The following is a 17,283-nucleotide window of genomic DNA, read 5'->3' on the forward strand; positions in this document are numbered from 1 at the left end:
TGAGCCTTTGAACTCCGTATGCGATAATTATTTGATCTCATTTGACAGTTTAATAAGCGCTAATCTTTTTAATCCACAGGCACTCATCTTTTTATTCTATGTAAACAACAATATTTCGCTTGCTGTAAAAGCAATTCCATGCATTATATATTCCGACATATCAATCAGACACCCATCCTCCATTTTATTACTATGGATAACTGATAGAAACAAGTTGGACAAAGACAAAATTCTTAGAAAACAAACAACATTTATGAAGTAATGGGAAAAAGAAAAGAAAAAGAAGTTAAGTTTTCAACCAATGGAGGGGCATTCAAATGGATTAATAGGTAAAATGATAAACACTGTAACCAACTAGTAATATCTTCCACTTCAAAGTACAAAAGATTTGAATCTTAAGTTTCTCAGTACTTGAAAACTGTGATAACCATTTATATATCATCTTAGACGGCAGGAAAGCTATGATGTCATTCATAAGGCAGGCAATTGAACTGATGTGAGTAAATACTTTAGATTCTTGTTCATTTGTTGCCGCATGTTGAAGTTATCTTTGTGTAACTGTCTAACTGAGCGATTTGTAATAGGAACAAACACCAAAAATGAATTATATGCTTCAAAAATCGAGGACCATAGGAAAGGGCAAGTCAAATCAACTTTCATCTTCACTGTCTGAAAGCAAGCAATCTTGTATCTGCTCCCTGAAAACAACAAACACATAAAATAGGTTAAAACTGGTACAGAATGCTTGACACTTTCTGTGTAGAAAATTTAAAGTTACATTGTACCCATAAATTTAGGGCAATAATGCTACTATTTTACACTCAGAATCGGACCAGGCCCACTTATAACAAAGTGCAGACAAGCAATCCCAGACAATTTCCCATATTGCTGTGGGATGAGAAAGACATAACTGAAGTACCAAAATACTTGTAGTGCACAAGACAAAATGTGGCAAATATCTAGCATGTGATCCCAGAACCAAGTGCAGACAAGTGATCCCCATTATGTAGCAGATCAACATTTAGATTGCCTCCATTCAAAAATGCCATCTCCATAAATCATTATCTAATGACTGACAAATCCTAATTTAGAACTTCCCTTCTGCATCTTCAAGTTTGCTATCAAAAAGGATGATACAATGAGCTCCAACATATTTTCTTCTTCCCTTTGTTTTAGCAGGTACAAAATCTGCTCCAAGTCATCTAGCATCCAACATTATTCTTTTATTTGCCAATTGACATCTATGTATCTATCTACCTATTTACACACATAAATATCATCTATACTATTATGCCCAATGTGAGATCAATGTGTTTATAGAAGTTCCAACCACGTGTAATCCCCAAATAAATCTAAGAGTTAGTGCTGATAGTAAATGAAAACTCTCACCTAAGCAAACTAAGATTATCATAGCTACTATGCTTTGCTCGGGCAACCAATGGCTGGGGTAAAAGTGAATAGAAGTGATCTATTGATGAGGGATCCTTTGGAAGTATCTGAAAGCGGCAACTTGAACAGCAGGCAGCACCAAAACGATCAGAACTTGTTTGGCAACTCCCAAGATTGCTCAATCTTAGCATGTCAGATTTGTTAAGTGGGCTATTGCAGATAGGACAGAATGACTCTGAGGATATTGACTCATTAGGCTTTAGATTATATCTCTTTTGACGCCTTCTGGTTGCCAAAGGGATGACAGAGTCATCGCTCTCCGGAATCCTGTTGAAATGAAACGGAGTAAGTTTTCCAGCTGTTCTGACAATTGTGCACTCTCGGGATGGATTTTCTTCCTGGACAAAAAAGATTCATAGAAAATTTACTGATCAAGATTCTATTTGGAAAAAAAAAAAAAAAAAAGAACAGAAAAAAAAAAGTAGAAAGCTGGAGTGAATATTTCTAACAAGCTCAAAAAGGCATTCTCTTTTAAGGTGTAAAATTTATATACAAGTAGCTTCAGTAAGTTAATCTATTCTGATCTCTAAAACCAACATTTCAATAACTACTTTTACAATCACATCTACAGATGCATTGGAACAAATCATATACTCTTTTTATTGGTCCATAGGCAATATTGGACTTTACAGTGGGGTAGCCTTTCCAGAGCCATAAATCCTCTCAGCTGTGATGAACACCGCAAGAATCATACTTTTCAACCAGTCAAAAGAAGTTAATCTTCCAATGAGTTTCCCCTAAAGACACTCTAAAAAATATTTGAGACCACCATAAAAGAAATAGAAGACATGCAATCCCATGTGTCTACCTGCAATATCCTTACAAATGACGATACCAAGCCATTGATGCCAGAGCAAGGACCTTTAAACTCCACTGTCTTTAAACTGTCCTGTCAAGATGAGATGAGAATCATCATCAATTAGTAAAAGACCAGATTTATTCATAGTCCTATTTAATGTACATGGGCATGTGTATTATATAAAATGTATACAAAAAAATAAGTGAAAAAGAAATAAATATGACTCAGTTATAACAGAGTTTTATTAATAGTCATGTAAACAAAAGTTTCTTTTTTTGGGGATAATTCAAGAGTTGGAGAGGGGGTGGGGGGGGGGGGGGATTTGAACCTTGATGTCTTCGTTGGAAACACTGGGAGGTGCTACTTGATCTACAAGGCTCTTTACATGTAATAGAACAAAAGATTATAAGATGAATGGACAAAAGCATGAATTACAAACCCATCAAGGTGGCAAAGCATGTTCAGCTCTTGCACAAGACAGTCACGGAGCGGAAGCACTATTGGTATCTCCCACCTTGAATCAACATATTGTATATCTGCCGGCAAAGAATATCCTTGGCCCTGTTAAGGGGGGTAAAAAGTAACTATAAATTTATAACAGCACAAGGTGCCAACAAACATTGACCAGTATTTTTCAATGAGCTGAAATTTTTATTGGTGCTTACTAAAAATTTTGCCTTTTTTTTTTCATGCCATATTTGATGTGAAAAGAAAGCAGATTAAGAGAAAATGGATGAAATTAAAATATAATGATGCAGCATTCCTGATAAAGGTCAGACAGATTGATAAGCAAGTTGAAAAGTTGTCAAACGATGCATTATATTGTTTTCTAGGAAAGTAGGTATCGAATATACATCACCTCTTAAGGTGAGTTTTTCTTTGCTAAATGTTTAATTGAAGTTGATTGACAGGGTGTCGGTCACCACAGCAACTTTAGACAATATGAAATTCTGGAAATAATTTCAATGGGATATTAGGAATCCATGTCTAAGAGAAACATAAAATTGCATCCCACAAATGGACATGACACTAAATTGCAGTAGTAATATACCCACTGTGTGAAAAGAATGCATGTTCCCCAAGTTAAAAGGGTGATCAATTGGCCTCCAATGGGATTATGACACATTGAAGAGTATATAAAAGCAAACCTTTACTGTCGCCGAAATCACATGGCAAGCAATCCTCGATGTGCACAATCCTAGTACAATCTTGTTGTATCCACTTTCAGAGGCAACCTACAAAACAAACAAAAAATTATATGATGAGTCAATTTTTCTTACCTTTCTTATATGCTTTATATTGATTTTTTTTTTTTTTTTTTTTTTTTTTTTGAGAAATGCTTTGTATTGAAATTGAAATGTCTATAATGAACTTTTTTTTTGTGAGTATCTAGAATGAACCTTTTGCAAGGACAACATCTGTAAATGTAGCAAAAGATCTTCTTTTCCAGTGGTATCACTAACAGCATCTAGCAAATTCTTCAATCTGTTTGTCCCATCACCAGAATAGATGTTTTCAATGGGAACCACATGCAACTGTTTTATTGGCAGGGCTAGATTGGACACGATCAATCTGATGTCTTGAATTGCTCGGTCAATATCGTGAGAAGGAAGTGAAGAAATGGTTGTTTCATCAATAAAAGCAACTCCAACACCAAACACTGGTAACGACCTATCTCTACTTGCGTCAAAGTTCTTCAGGGACTTGTGTTGCAACTCATGTACAAACTGTAGAGCCACCCTGAAATAAAATAAAATAAAAACATATTTACATAAGGTTGCATTTGGATTTGAAGATTTAATTTAATTTTTTTTTTTTTTTTTTTAAATCAAGGGATTTGAATGTTTGGTGCTTGGTATGAATTAGATTTTGCTCCAATGAAAACACTTAACATGTATGTTATGGATCTGAAATAACACCAATACACCTAATCATTTGTAATCCACATATTAATAAAGCTTAATTATACCCAATGAATTTTATCAATAGAGAAAATTTGCCATTTTTTCAACTTTATCGGAAGTTATTGAAACCAAAAACTAAAATCCAAATCATTCTCTTGAAATAATTGCATCCAAATGAACCATCAATTTAGAGTTTTGAAAAGAGTGAGAGGGAGACCTAGAGGAAGGGCCGCCAGAGAAGGCAACAAGGACATTATCGGTAGGAGTAATCATGGCATGGGAGGTGACAGCCAGCCTAAACTTTCCATATAAGTTGCTTCGAAAGCATTCGATGCAGAACATCCGCCCCTCATTGCCACCAATGGGCTCCTTGGTCTTGCATTTTATACACAGATTCTGATTCTGATTGGCTGAGACATATTCTTCTCCTACTACTACCTCTGCTTTTTCTTCATTTCCATAGCAATTTGATTGGCAGTTTGAGGGGTTACACGCCATCGAATCTGAGCTTAGCGTTTTCCAGTTTCCACTGCAAAATAATATTAATATTGGTACTTGGGTAGGAGAAAGTATCTCTTGCAGCAGGCTTACCACATCAGCTTCCCTATTTGGTTCTATACACCAATGGTTGATCGACACGTGTACAAAATGATCACATCAGCAAATGGGTTGCAAAACAACAATTACCCAAAAAGTACAACTGTCTAAAAAGCTTCTACAAAAAAACTGTCCAATAAAACCATCCAAAACTATTCAGTATACTTCAAAATCTTGAAGCATCCTTCTGTGGCTGTATTCTCTCTAAGTTTGATATGGTAGAGTACTGCATAGATAAAAATAAGAAAAAAATAATGACACAATTTTATGAAACAAAACAAAAGCACAAAAGCATATGTTGAATCTTTCAAATAAATCATGATTACTGTAGAGTCCAGTAAGGTGTTGTGGAGCATTTTGATCTACCATCCCTCCAAAAGAGATTTGCCATTATATTATCTTAGTCTATTTGCACTAAAGAGAAAAACATTGGATTCGGATCTTCATTTTGCTTATGTTTGAAACAATTATAAACACTTTGCCCATTCCCAGCTTCAATCATTTCTTTTCTTAGTGGTTTTCAAGCAATAAATTGACTTCAACTACCCATTTATTGTCATGCAATGCTAGAAATAAATGACCAATGGGGTGCATCAAAGAATTTTATAAGTTACTAATCACAGAAACCAGGTATTATGCATCTAACAAGTAACAACAGTTTGACCTTATAGACCCATCACTAAACCCACTTCATAAAGAGTAAACATGCGCAGTCCTCTCATTCATGTTTCAAGCAATAAATAGATAATAGGTTGAAGAGTCTTCCTAAAAAAGATATTAAATTCCGAGGATTAAGGTATTAAATTTTGGTCTAGCGAATGTTCCATTCTTGGCATTCTTGCAACCAACTATACATTTCTTCGAGAAGTAAATGTCACTTTTAAAAAGACAAGCATTTTAAATATAACAATTTTCAAAGGAGGCTAAAATGCTCCATCAAAACCTAAGGCTATGTTTGGAAAGTGCCGTTTTCTATTTTCAAAAACTTGCTTTTAAGAATAACAACAAAAAGCTGCTTTCTTGTGCTTTGAAAAGTCCAAAACAAATTCAAAGACAAGAAATAGAAAACTTATTTGGTAATTATTGTTAGGAAAAAAAAAAAAAAAATCTTTTTGTAAGTGCTTGAATAAAGAATAGAATAGATCATGACTCCTTGAGCAGTGTTTTGGACAGGTGGTGCTTGGTCCAGCATAATTACTACCCCATCCATTTCCCATTGTTCACCTCTCTCTCCCCTTACTTGCTTTTGTCATTATTACAGCCTGTACTGTCTCAACCAGAAAACAAATGCTGGACTTGGAAGCACTTAAGAAACAAAGAAATAGCAGAGTAGTTACAGTTTACATGACATCTAGAATGGTTGTGATACATAAAACAAAGCAGAAACTATAGAAGCCTGCTTGGTAGCTTAAAAAGGCCTAGAAGAAATTCAAAAATTCAATGTGAATGTTCCATTTTAGGATCAAGTAACCAAAACTCAATCCACTGCACTTGAGTCAACTTTTCCACTGTCCATTGAGCAAAAATAACTTAGGACATAGAAAAATAATAATAAAAAAAGAGTCAAATTTCAGTCTTCACTTTGTTTTCCTCTATTTTCCCATCAAGCAAAAAAAAAAAAAAAATCACACAAATTGGTAGCACAGAAACTTGCTTTTGATAAGTAATAAGAATTCATTGGGAGCTGCAAGAAACTTCAGTATACACATCTGTGAAATTTCACACTTCCTTGTTAAAGCTATCATCACCAAACACACAACAAGATACAGACACACATGAAAAGCAACACAACCAGAGCAGAACCAAAAATATTTTATGAGAGAAACTAGTGATTGCCATTGAAGTACTAATGAGGCAGAGTGGAGATATTGAAGAAAATCTGTTTAGGGAGAGGGAGGGAGAGGGGGAGGGGTGGAAATCAATCAGTGAACTGAGGGGAGTTTCTGAACCATTCGAGCTGCAAGCAGTGCCTTTTTGGAGAAATTTAAATCCACATATTTTATAAACCCAATATATTAGCCCCGATGCATTAGCACAATACATTAGGCCTAATAGCATGCATATTTTATAACCCCTATTTTTCCCTTTTTGTTTGTGTACTGTCCAAAATATCACTACCGAAACACGTGAATGACCCCAGAAATGCTGGCATACAGCCATACAGGCCAGTATTTTATCTGATATGTTTCATGGGAAAGTTTTTGTACTGGTTTAGCGGTCAATACAATAATTCGTTCTTGTGAATAACCTACTGGAAGCTGTTTTAGTTTGGTAAGGTTAACTAAATATTAATATTTCAATACTAGTCAATATGGGTATATCATTTCGGGTTGACAGCTTTAGATAAAAGGAATCAAAAGAGAAAATAACTTCATCTAACTCATTATTATATAAAGAGATAGACTAACATCATCTCAATTCAAAACAAATTAATCAAGGCTCTCAGCATCCTCATAAACATAATACAGCATAGTCACAATCAAATTGAGCCATTGAAGCCCAAACTCAATCCTACCGATAACAGTAGCATTTTCAAGATACATAACGCACAATCAGAGTTGTTTACAATCAAGATAATTGAGTCGTTTGCAACGAAAATTGGAAACTTTGTCGCACATTCAGCTTTGACAAAGTGAAATAAGTAAGTTTTTCTCTAAAACACAAAGTGGGTCATTAGTATTTTGAGTGGGAAGAGTTAAAGACACAAACTTTTAGTTAGTTTTTCGTAGGGAACCGAACAGAAACAATTTCAAACTAAGATTAAATGGAAATCCACAGCAAAAACATGAAACTCTGGCCCCACCTACTTATCAAGAATTGAAAAGCAGAACATGAAAAGAAATGATTGAAGGAGTGAGAGAAAGAGAAACTGACTTACCCGTGTCACCGATGAGCAGCGGAGAGAGAGAGAGAGAAGAGAGGGAGAAGTCGGACTATTGAAGCAAAACGCAATTGGCCCGAGAAGGGGCATCCGGGAATTTTAATTTTAGGGGAGGCCGAAATTACAAAAACGCCCTCCTTTCTAAACAGTATTTTTTAGGCTAAATTAATAAATAATAAAGGTTGAGACATTTTATCAAAAAATAAAAAATTAAGCAGAGACCAAATAATTTTACAGCAAATCTTAAATGACAAATCACAAAAAGTAACGTTAATAGTAAGCCTAGATGATAATTAATAACAAGTTGTCATCTAAACTTTGTTATTGTGAAAATATTATAGATATAGTATTACTCAATTATAAATTGATTTTCTAACTTTACTCGAAATGCAATAAAGTCTTGTAACTCTAGATTTATTCATTTTAGTTCTATGAGTTTTACTTTTATTCAATGTAGTTATTTGTCTAATTCCATCACATTGTACAGATAAGTATCCTAAAAATGATGTTGTTTTGTAAATAAAATTTTTTTTAAAAAAAAAACCTAAAATTACGTCATTTTGGGACACAACTGAAATCTCTCTAGTTGAAGTGGATGCAAGGACTACATTGAAAAACAAATAGAGTACGAGTAAACTAGAAGTTATAAAACTTAATTAAATTGTGAACAAATTAAGTTTAAGGGTGCAATCTATAATTTAACTAATTTTTATTTCTTAAAATCTTTTTTTTTGGGGGGGGGGGGGGGTGTCTCTACGTTATGGGTTGATTTCCTTTAGTGCACTTGATTCATACCCATATGGGCTAGTATTTGATTCAAAACTAAAAAAATTTCACATGTAACCATGACAAATAGGTCAAATCAAGCAAATTCAACTCGATTGGGTAAAAATTGGGCTAAAATATTTATGATCTTTTTCCAGTCTTTGATAGGTTGAATCAATCTAATATGACTCATATTTTCTTTCACATACAAATATAAAAATAAAAAAATAAAAAATATAAATAAAAACAAAGAGCATATTCTTTTTGTTTTCTTTAAATACGAATAAGAGATTAGAGAAACAAAATTAGGTTATTTTTGTTTCTCAATAAAACTTGTTACTTATTTATGAGAGAGAGAGAGATGAAATAATAATAATTCATAAATTCAAAGGTGAAAGTCAAAGTTTACTAGTTGTTGATATCTATTTTCATGACACATTTTTTTACAAGCCTGATTCATGTATTGTATTATATATTTTTTTCTTTTAAACATGGCTCAAGCTTATGTGAATATATTGGCGAAATTGAGGGAGTGTAATTTAGAGGGAATAGGTTGTTTCCTTTGAAATCTTTTGCATAAGCCCAACCCAAGTGTGCTATCAAGTAGACAAGGGACGCTAATAGCATCTCAAGCTCAGGGAGGAGGTTTTGTACCCAAAATTTCCACCTCAAAAGAGGTCTTATACTCTCACTGTCTATGGCCCAAAGTTTTTGCCCTAACCCATTTTTGTCTCTAAAACATAGTTAGCTCTCATTGGCCAACTACAGCTACTAGCCCTCACTTTAAGTGAGCCACCCAATTGAGAGTCTAAAACAGCTAAAAAGGAGGAGCCAATGGGGGCTTAGTCAAATCTTTCCTAGATTATGCATAAAGCAAGTTGTTGAGGACAAATTTTTCACAGTACATTGCTTCATTCCATTGGCGACCTGTACCACATCAACATTATCATGGATTTTGGGAAAACCTCACTTAAAGCCCAAAAGAGCCCATATTTACACAAAAGGTGTCAAAGCCCATGGTTCAAGCTCATAGCACATCATCTCATTTTTGGCTCATGATCCAAGCTTATGAGTCTCATCGGGGGAATTTTGGGAGTTGTGGTTTGGAGGGCCAAGAAGTATGTTCAGTAAAGCTCTATGGTTCAAAGTTGATAAAGGAAAGCATGTTACTTGGCATGTCTTCCCCAATTCCCTGAACTCTAACGAGTCAGTGTGCAATAAGTAACATTTGGTAAGCCTCTCATATCACATAACACTTGAAATGATAAAACTCCCCATACTCTTTACATAAAAATTAATGTTCATCATATAATATAAGTTTAAAAATGTAATTATAGTATTTCATATAAATTATATTATTATCATCTAAATCAATTCCAAGCACATGACTAAATATATATTAATATCTCATATCTAGCATTAAAATGCTCTCCTTACTCTCCAAGATTTGGTTAAAATACAAAAAGACCATAATTACATCTCTAAAACTTCATCAAATATCAACCAACTAGTCTATTACTTACCAAAATTATATATGGGCTAAGCATATAATTTTTCAAAAGAAGAAACTTAGCCAAAAATACCAACAATAGCTCGAGCAGAAGTAGAAACAGCTTCTGCAGAAGTTGCAACAACTCCAACACATTCTATAGTGGCTCTAGCTGTGGTACCAGAAATAGAAAGATCTCATAAAAATTATCTTACCATTTTTAGCCAAACCATGAACTTAATGCCAAATATTTTCCCTCCAAGTAAAAGATCTCATTTCAGATGATGTCATTTGACATCTAATAGCTATAATAGCTTTGACAGCACCATTAAGTCTCTAACTTTCTTCTTTTGGCTAAAAAACAAAATCCCACTAATGAAATCACTTACTTTGTCAAAGACTTTTCCTTATTTGCTGAATTTTCCTTCAACTAGTTCTAATCTAGTTATATGCTTGGTTCTATATAAAGAGGACCAAGCCACACACCAAGGAGATCCCCCCTCTTATCCCTAAAATTCTGAAACTTCACTTTGTTGCATATATCTTTAAACTCTTCCATACTTCTCCATCTCCCTTACAAAAATATCTCTTCTTAGATAGCACCATTACATCACACCTATTATACCATACCATTACACACTATCAATCTCTCTCACACTATAATATTCTGAAACTTCATCATTTTGCTACCCAAAAACACATCTCCATCTCATTCTTTACTTCTCATACAAAATCTCCCTTCTTAGAAAACAACATAACCCATGACATAAAACAAAAAACCACTCCAGTAGTATCTATAATCTCAAGTATTTACTATATTTAACCTTCATATCATTTATCTCACACTTCCATATATTTTATAAACACATTCCTCACAAAATACCCATACATACTCCTCATATATCTTTAAACTCCATGTTTCACATTGTATACATATACAAGATCCATGTCCAACAAAGTATCTATATATAATTCCTATACATATTACAAACACCATATCTCACAAAATATATATGCTTTCTTACCATCTCCACACATCTTAAAACATATCAAACACTCTTCCAAGAACACATTACAAAAGCCCTTTCTCATGGAAGACATATGAACATCAATACTAAAACCTTTCTCTTAAAAGGCATAAAGACTTTATATTAAAGTCATTCTCATTGAAGACATACATTTCTAATACTCAAAGCTATTTTTATGAAAGGCACAAACTTATGAAATTAAAAGCCCTTCTTATGAAAGACAATATCACTCGTACTTAACTAAAAACTAAAAGAGCATTACATGGGGAAAATCATTTAAATGCATGATTAAGGGGACAAACTTAACCAACCGATGCACACGGCTGGACATGCTCTCTCTCTTTTCAGTTGCACCCATTTTTCCTTTCAAACATGAAGTTACCATAAAAGGATTCACTTCATCATGCTGCTGAAATGCTAAGTCCACTGATGTGATATGACTGGAGCTACAAAATATGAAGATAAGTTATTATATTTTTGTCTTTAAATTTATATTATTAAGTATATTTTATTCAATATCATTATACCGCTCGACTAATGTTATTATACCATTGCATATATATTATTTGGACATGAACCACCATTGGACACATATTTTTTGGAAATGAATTTCCATTGCCGGACATACCTTATTATGTTGAACATGAACCATGAACTGCAACTAGACATAGACTATTGGACTCATCCATTTGTTGGACATTTGACACCTAATTAATTATTTTCTAATATTGGATATCACTTAATATACATAATAATTACGTATCAACTCACCATTTAATCAAAGCTATCATGCTAAGCATATTATTTATTTATTTCAATCATTATCATGATTCTAAGACTTTGGGTTTCATCTATTTTGTAGGCTTAAAAATACACCGGAAGCCATTGGTCTATGTGGCCCATTGTCGAGTTCTGGGTTGAACTCCCTAAAACAAATCCAGGCTTAGCAAAGTCACACTTTTAGCAGGAGACACGTGGCTATGCGCAAAAACAGCCCCCGACACAGGCTAACTCCTTTGCCTAATTAAAGCAAATCAAAAACCAAAGATCAATTTAGCACCTTGAAGGTCCGTAGCCTCACCTTTTAGCCTAAAAACCAGTCATTAAGGACACCTAAAGGTTGCTATAAAACTCTCCCTTCGTCTAAAAAAAAAGTCCACCATGTTTTACCCATATAGCTAAAACTTTAGAGCAAAAGCTCATGGAGCCAACAATGATTCATAGGGCCTTGGTAAGAGCTTTTGAAGAGTGTTTTCTATGATTTAAATGCTCAAAATTGTGGGTCCCACTTTGGAGTGAGTTGTTTGGTAAGGATACTATTTCATGGGTGTTTAGATAACAGTACTCAGTATAGGTGCCATAAAAAATGTATTTAGAGAACCATTAAAGAAGTGTATTCAACATTTAAATAACAATTCTGAATGGCACATTTGTAATATTGTGAAAATGGTGGGACCCACACATAGTCAGTTGATATAACAAAACACAATTGTTTTTCTCTCTCTCTTCTTCATGTGTTGGAAATCTCCAGATTTTCATCTCTCATAGAACGACTACTTTTTACTTCTTGAACTCATCTTCATTAGTAAAATTCAAAGCTCTCTCTCTCAATGACTCACTGGAATTTGGAATATGCCTCATTACTTCTCTTCGTCAATATGACTCTTTTATTTCTTTGGTTAGATTTGTAAAAATATGTCTCACTTGTATAGGAATGATTCTATATATATATATATATATATTGGCTCTCTCTCCCTATAATTGTGTGATGTATAGGTTTGTGATAGAAAATAAATGAAAAGGTACAACCAATAGGATAAGTTTGAACCATAAATTAATGAATTTGCTTCAGAGCACAAAGTTTTAACTCTCCCAAATTGCAGCAACAGAATTGCAGTGGGCTGTTGGCAGATAAGTTGGCAGCAACAGATCGGGTTGAAGTTGTGAGAATGAAAGACAATAAAGAAGTGAAGGATTTACAGTGGACTGTTGGCGACTACGAAGAGAGATAACGGTGATAATGAATATATTTGATGGATGTTATGCATCGATAACATGACAAATACATTTTTTTAATGTATTTTTTAAAGTGTTATATGTGAAATTCAACATATAAATTTATAAAACTTAAAAAATAAAATTTATATTAACCATAAGCTTCACTCTTACATAAAATGTCAACCTTGTAATGGCTTTGTAAAACAATTTATGCATAGTAAATGCAGTGGCGGAGCTAGGAAATTTATCGGGGGGGGGGGGGGGGGTGTGGCGGGGGGCAATTAATTATAACAAAATTCTTGGAAAAAAAAATTCATCAAAACAAATACTTAGTTCCTGATATTAACTTTAAAAACTCACACTTTAAAAGCTAAATATTTTAAATTTATAAACTAGTTACATAATTAATTTCAAATATATATAAACTAAAGAATAATACATATTATATATTAGATGTTAGTATATGAATAGTGAATAAGTTGATTCTAAAAACTAAAGAATAATTTTCCTAAGAAAAAAAAAAGAATAATAAATAAAGCTATAAATAAACACATACAACCATATATGTGTTTTAGCCAAAGTTTAGAGTCAGTCAGTTTAAACTTTAAAGTTACATGACAACAGTAAAACTACTAAAAGAGCTCATGGTATCGCCAAAAAAAAAAAAAAAAAAAAAGAAGAGCAAAGAGAGTAGGGAAGAAACCGGTTGCTATCGACTTGGATTGGAGCATGAACTGAGTGGACCACGTCGGCGAGGCGATTCGATTGACGGGTTCTCACGTAACAAACTGATCTGCTTTATTTTATCTGTAGTTTTTTCTTTGTTAATTTGGAATTTTTTTTTTGGAGACACTGTTGATTTGGATTTTAGACAATTGGGGTTTTGTAAGTATTTAAAGAGGCCACGCCCACAGCTAATTAATGGGCCAAGGCAATATTTTGTTTTTTGGGTTTTTCTTTTCCAATTTAATGTTTTGGGTTTTCTGTTCCATTTCTTTTTATAAGTTTAAATATTTGAGGATCAAATATAAATGTTTAAGGACTAAACTAGTAAACTCTACTCTATCTATTTGCTAATTAAAAAGTTCTAAATTTTTTATTTTGGGAGGTCAAAATCTAAAATTTCAGGGGGCCAAGAAGTAAGTTGTAATTGATTTTTGTTTGTTTTTGACAAATCTAATGGGAATTTCAAAAAGTCAGGGGGGCCATGTCCCCCCTGGCTCCACCAGTTAGTAAATGAAAAGCCAAAAGACTTATAGAAAGTGGAGAAAATACATCATGTATCGGGTGTACGTATATTTCCTCCCTCTAATATGGAAGTAGATCTCACACATGTTAGTAAATATATATGAACTAGATGCATGATATATACCTAGCTTGAAGTGCTATTGAGAGTTTAGAGACTAGAGAGTTTGACACATTGCCTTCCCAACTACCACCTAAGATACTAGGTGAGAAAATAAGTACATAATTGAATCTTCTCTGTTTTTTTTTTTTTTTTTTTTTCCTAACCTGCCTGAGGTAACATATACCCGGTACAGGTACAACTTCTCCTTATCCACACATTATATATATACTAGTGTGGGTTGCATATGCAAGGCATGTGCTGGCCCTTTAGTGAGAAAATTAATATAGATTTTTTTTGTTGAAGAAGTATGAAGTCATGTACTTAAATCTAAAATGTCTATTTAAATATCTATGTACTATGACAATTTCTTAGAACTTATTTACTAAATGTAATATCTACTCACTAAAAAATGAACTTATTTACTAAATGTAACATCTACTCACCAAAAAATGCTACAAAGAATGATAATGAATGTCATCATCTTTCTACAATATTTAAATTTTCGCAATGAATGATAATATATGCTACAATTTTTTTGAAGATCTTCATTAAATTAAATACTTGCAATCATCTACAATGAAGATTTTGTTATTCATATTTCATTCTCTATTATCTTATTTTATGAGTCTAACTACGATGTTTAGCTTACTTATTTTTAATGAATACCCTTTTAAGCAGGAAAATAAATTTAAAAAAGAACAAAATAACAAAAGACATATGTCATCAAAGTTTCTATTAGATAAAATTATAAGTCTAGAAGATTTAAACCTAATAAATTAGTGTTCTCTAGGTAACAAATAGAATATCATATATCATCATTCTAACTTTCCAAGCATGACTACCAGTCTACCATATAAAATTCAAAATACACAGAAATTTTTTGGGATATTAAAATTTAGTAGGAGTATATTAGACATTGCACAATGGAATATTTTAGTAATTATAAGATTTTGTTAGGATTTAGCTAAGAAAGAAACAATATGGGGTATATGCTCATTTACAAAATATAAATGATGAAAATATTCAACTTTAGTTTTGGGGGGAATGCAACTACCCCGAACATAAAGGAGGAAAGTGTTACTTCGTCAATTTGTGTGTGTGTTATGTGTGTGTAAAACAATATGTATGTGCATGTGTTTTTATTTTTTTTTAAAAAAAAAAACTTGAAACAATGTTTAAAAAAAAAAAATCAACCTAAAAAAGTTATGCATTAAACAATGAATTTTAGAAACCCTCCCGTTCTCTCCTTGTTTTTTTACAAACTCATCATCGTTTCAAACTTCATCACTTATGAACTTGAGCTTTTCAAAGGAATCAACAAAAAGAACCTTTTTTTACTATAAGAATGCAGGTATAAAGGTTTAATACCACTTTAAAAAACTGAAGACTTGTTATAATCACAACCAGAAAATTTCACAAAAATTCAACCAATTTGGCTAACTTTTACTGTCAAAATATGAAAATGAATGATGAAATCTTTAATCTTTTCACCATTTTGCATCCTAAGATGCAAAAATACCCAAGCAGCAGTATATTGGGTTCTAAATAAAATAAAATAAAATCATTCCCTTCCATAGTGTTCATCTAGTTTGAAAAACAGAGTGTAAAGAAAGCTAATAGCCAAATCAATCTCCGGGCTTCTGTATGGATTTCATTTATAAGGATAATTACAAGCATTTGAAAAATAAAAAGATTACAACAAAAAGGGATAAACTCTAGTTATCTGATGTTATGTGCGACTTTATCTTTTTCTCTAATTTTATCTTCAATAGTTTCAACAAATGGTGATTTACTAGGATTCATATTTTTAACACTTCTACCCATCAGAAACCCACAAAACAAATACAAAACAAAAACAGAAAAATTACTTCTATGTTGTAATCCCATCTTCATAACCATTGCCATACCTTTCTGTTACCATTGACACCACAAAGAAATTACTCAAATTGGAAATCACAACACACAGGTTACGCGTCCCTCAACCCAATATTACTATTTATGCCATCTTCAGCAGAGAAACCCAAATATAGTGAACGCTTACCCTTAATCTAGTCAAGCCACTCCACGAAGTATCGTGCTGCCACCGAGATTCTGCCGGAAGCCTTCCTAACCACTCACTATTGTGCCACTTCAAAAAAAAAAAAAAAAAAAAAAAACCAAGGAGAGAATGGGTCCGGTGGTGGTGATGTTGCAGAGAGAAGGGAGGCGAAGAATAGGAGATTGCAAGAAATAGGATAGCTTGAAGTTTAATTGCCACGTGTCCTTTATAAATACGAAAAATGGAGAGAACGGGAGGGTTTCTAACGAGAGAGGAGCCGGACCCAACGACTTTTTGGTTGTCGCTAAAACATTGGTCGCAAAAGACCAAAATTCTTTTAGTGACTGGAAGTTTTTGAACATTGAAATAATCTTGCTTCATATTCTTCTTTACTGATGCAGAACAGACAGCACACGCATTCCTAGAGCAGCAGGGGCGTAGGAAGTCACAACACAAGATCAAAGGAGGGTGCCAGTAGGGGCCATTGGGGTAACAATGTCGGAATTGCATGAAATTTGGCAGGTTGAAGGGAAACGGCATTCTGATCTAAATTCATGACTACCATTAACGTCGCCGAAATTTAGGCGAATTCCTTCATTAAAGCCCCGAAAACAATGTTTTTGCTATTTATAGTAATATTTGTTTTTCCTTAATAACTTTTAGTTTAAAAGTCAGAATAAGGTCTCGTTTGTTTTGGGACGACCCTTAAGGTCAGTAGTTTATGATTCTGCATTTAACTCAATTTTACCATTTTTGGTAAAATTTGGTATTTTTGTGACCTAATCGCGTAATTAGTGCGAATTAGGGTTTTTAGATGTTTTTCTCAGTATTTATATGTTTTGTAGCCGTCAGTAGCAAAGGGGACTATTATCAATAAACACAGACGTTTTGTCAAGTTCTCTTCTGGTGGATTCCAGTTTTGTTCTCCTTGTGGATTCAGGGAAACCCCTAATGGATTCGAGATTTACTACTAGGAACTAACAGTTT

General features: G+C 33.4%; 1 protein-coding gene across 1 annotated transcript; it reads right to left on the minus strand.

Annotated features, from left to right (window-relative positions):
• Positions 1 to 291: 291 nt before the first annotated feature.
• On the minus strand, positions 292 to 7,755 carry LOC126693794 (cytoplasmic tRNA 2-thiolation protein 2). The gene is made up of 9 exons (XM_050389924.1): positions 7,628 to 7,755; positions 4,840 to 4,975; positions 4,370 to 4,681; positions 3,649 to 3,988; positions 3,397 to 3,483; positions 2,688 to 2,809; positions 2,258 to 2,333; positions 1,390 to 1,787; positions 292 to 698 (listed from the first exon to the last, which is right to left on the minus strand). Exons 3-9 carry the CDS (start codon positions 4,648 to 4,650, stop codon positions 650 to 652), a joined length of 1,353 nt encoding a protein of 450 aa, XP_050245881.1. The 5' UTR covers positions 4,651 to 4,681; positions 4,840 to 4,975; positions 7,628 to 7,755; the 3' UTR covers positions 292 to 649.
• Positions 7,756 to 17,283: the final 9,528 nt, after the last annotated feature.

This window comes from Quercus robur, chromosome 7 (assembly GCF_932294415.1).
Source record: "Quercus robur chromosome 7, dhQueRobu3.1, whole genome shotgun sequence".
NCBI lineage: Eukaryota > Viridiplantae > Streptophyta > Magnoliopsida > Fagales > Fagaceae > Quercus > Quercus robur.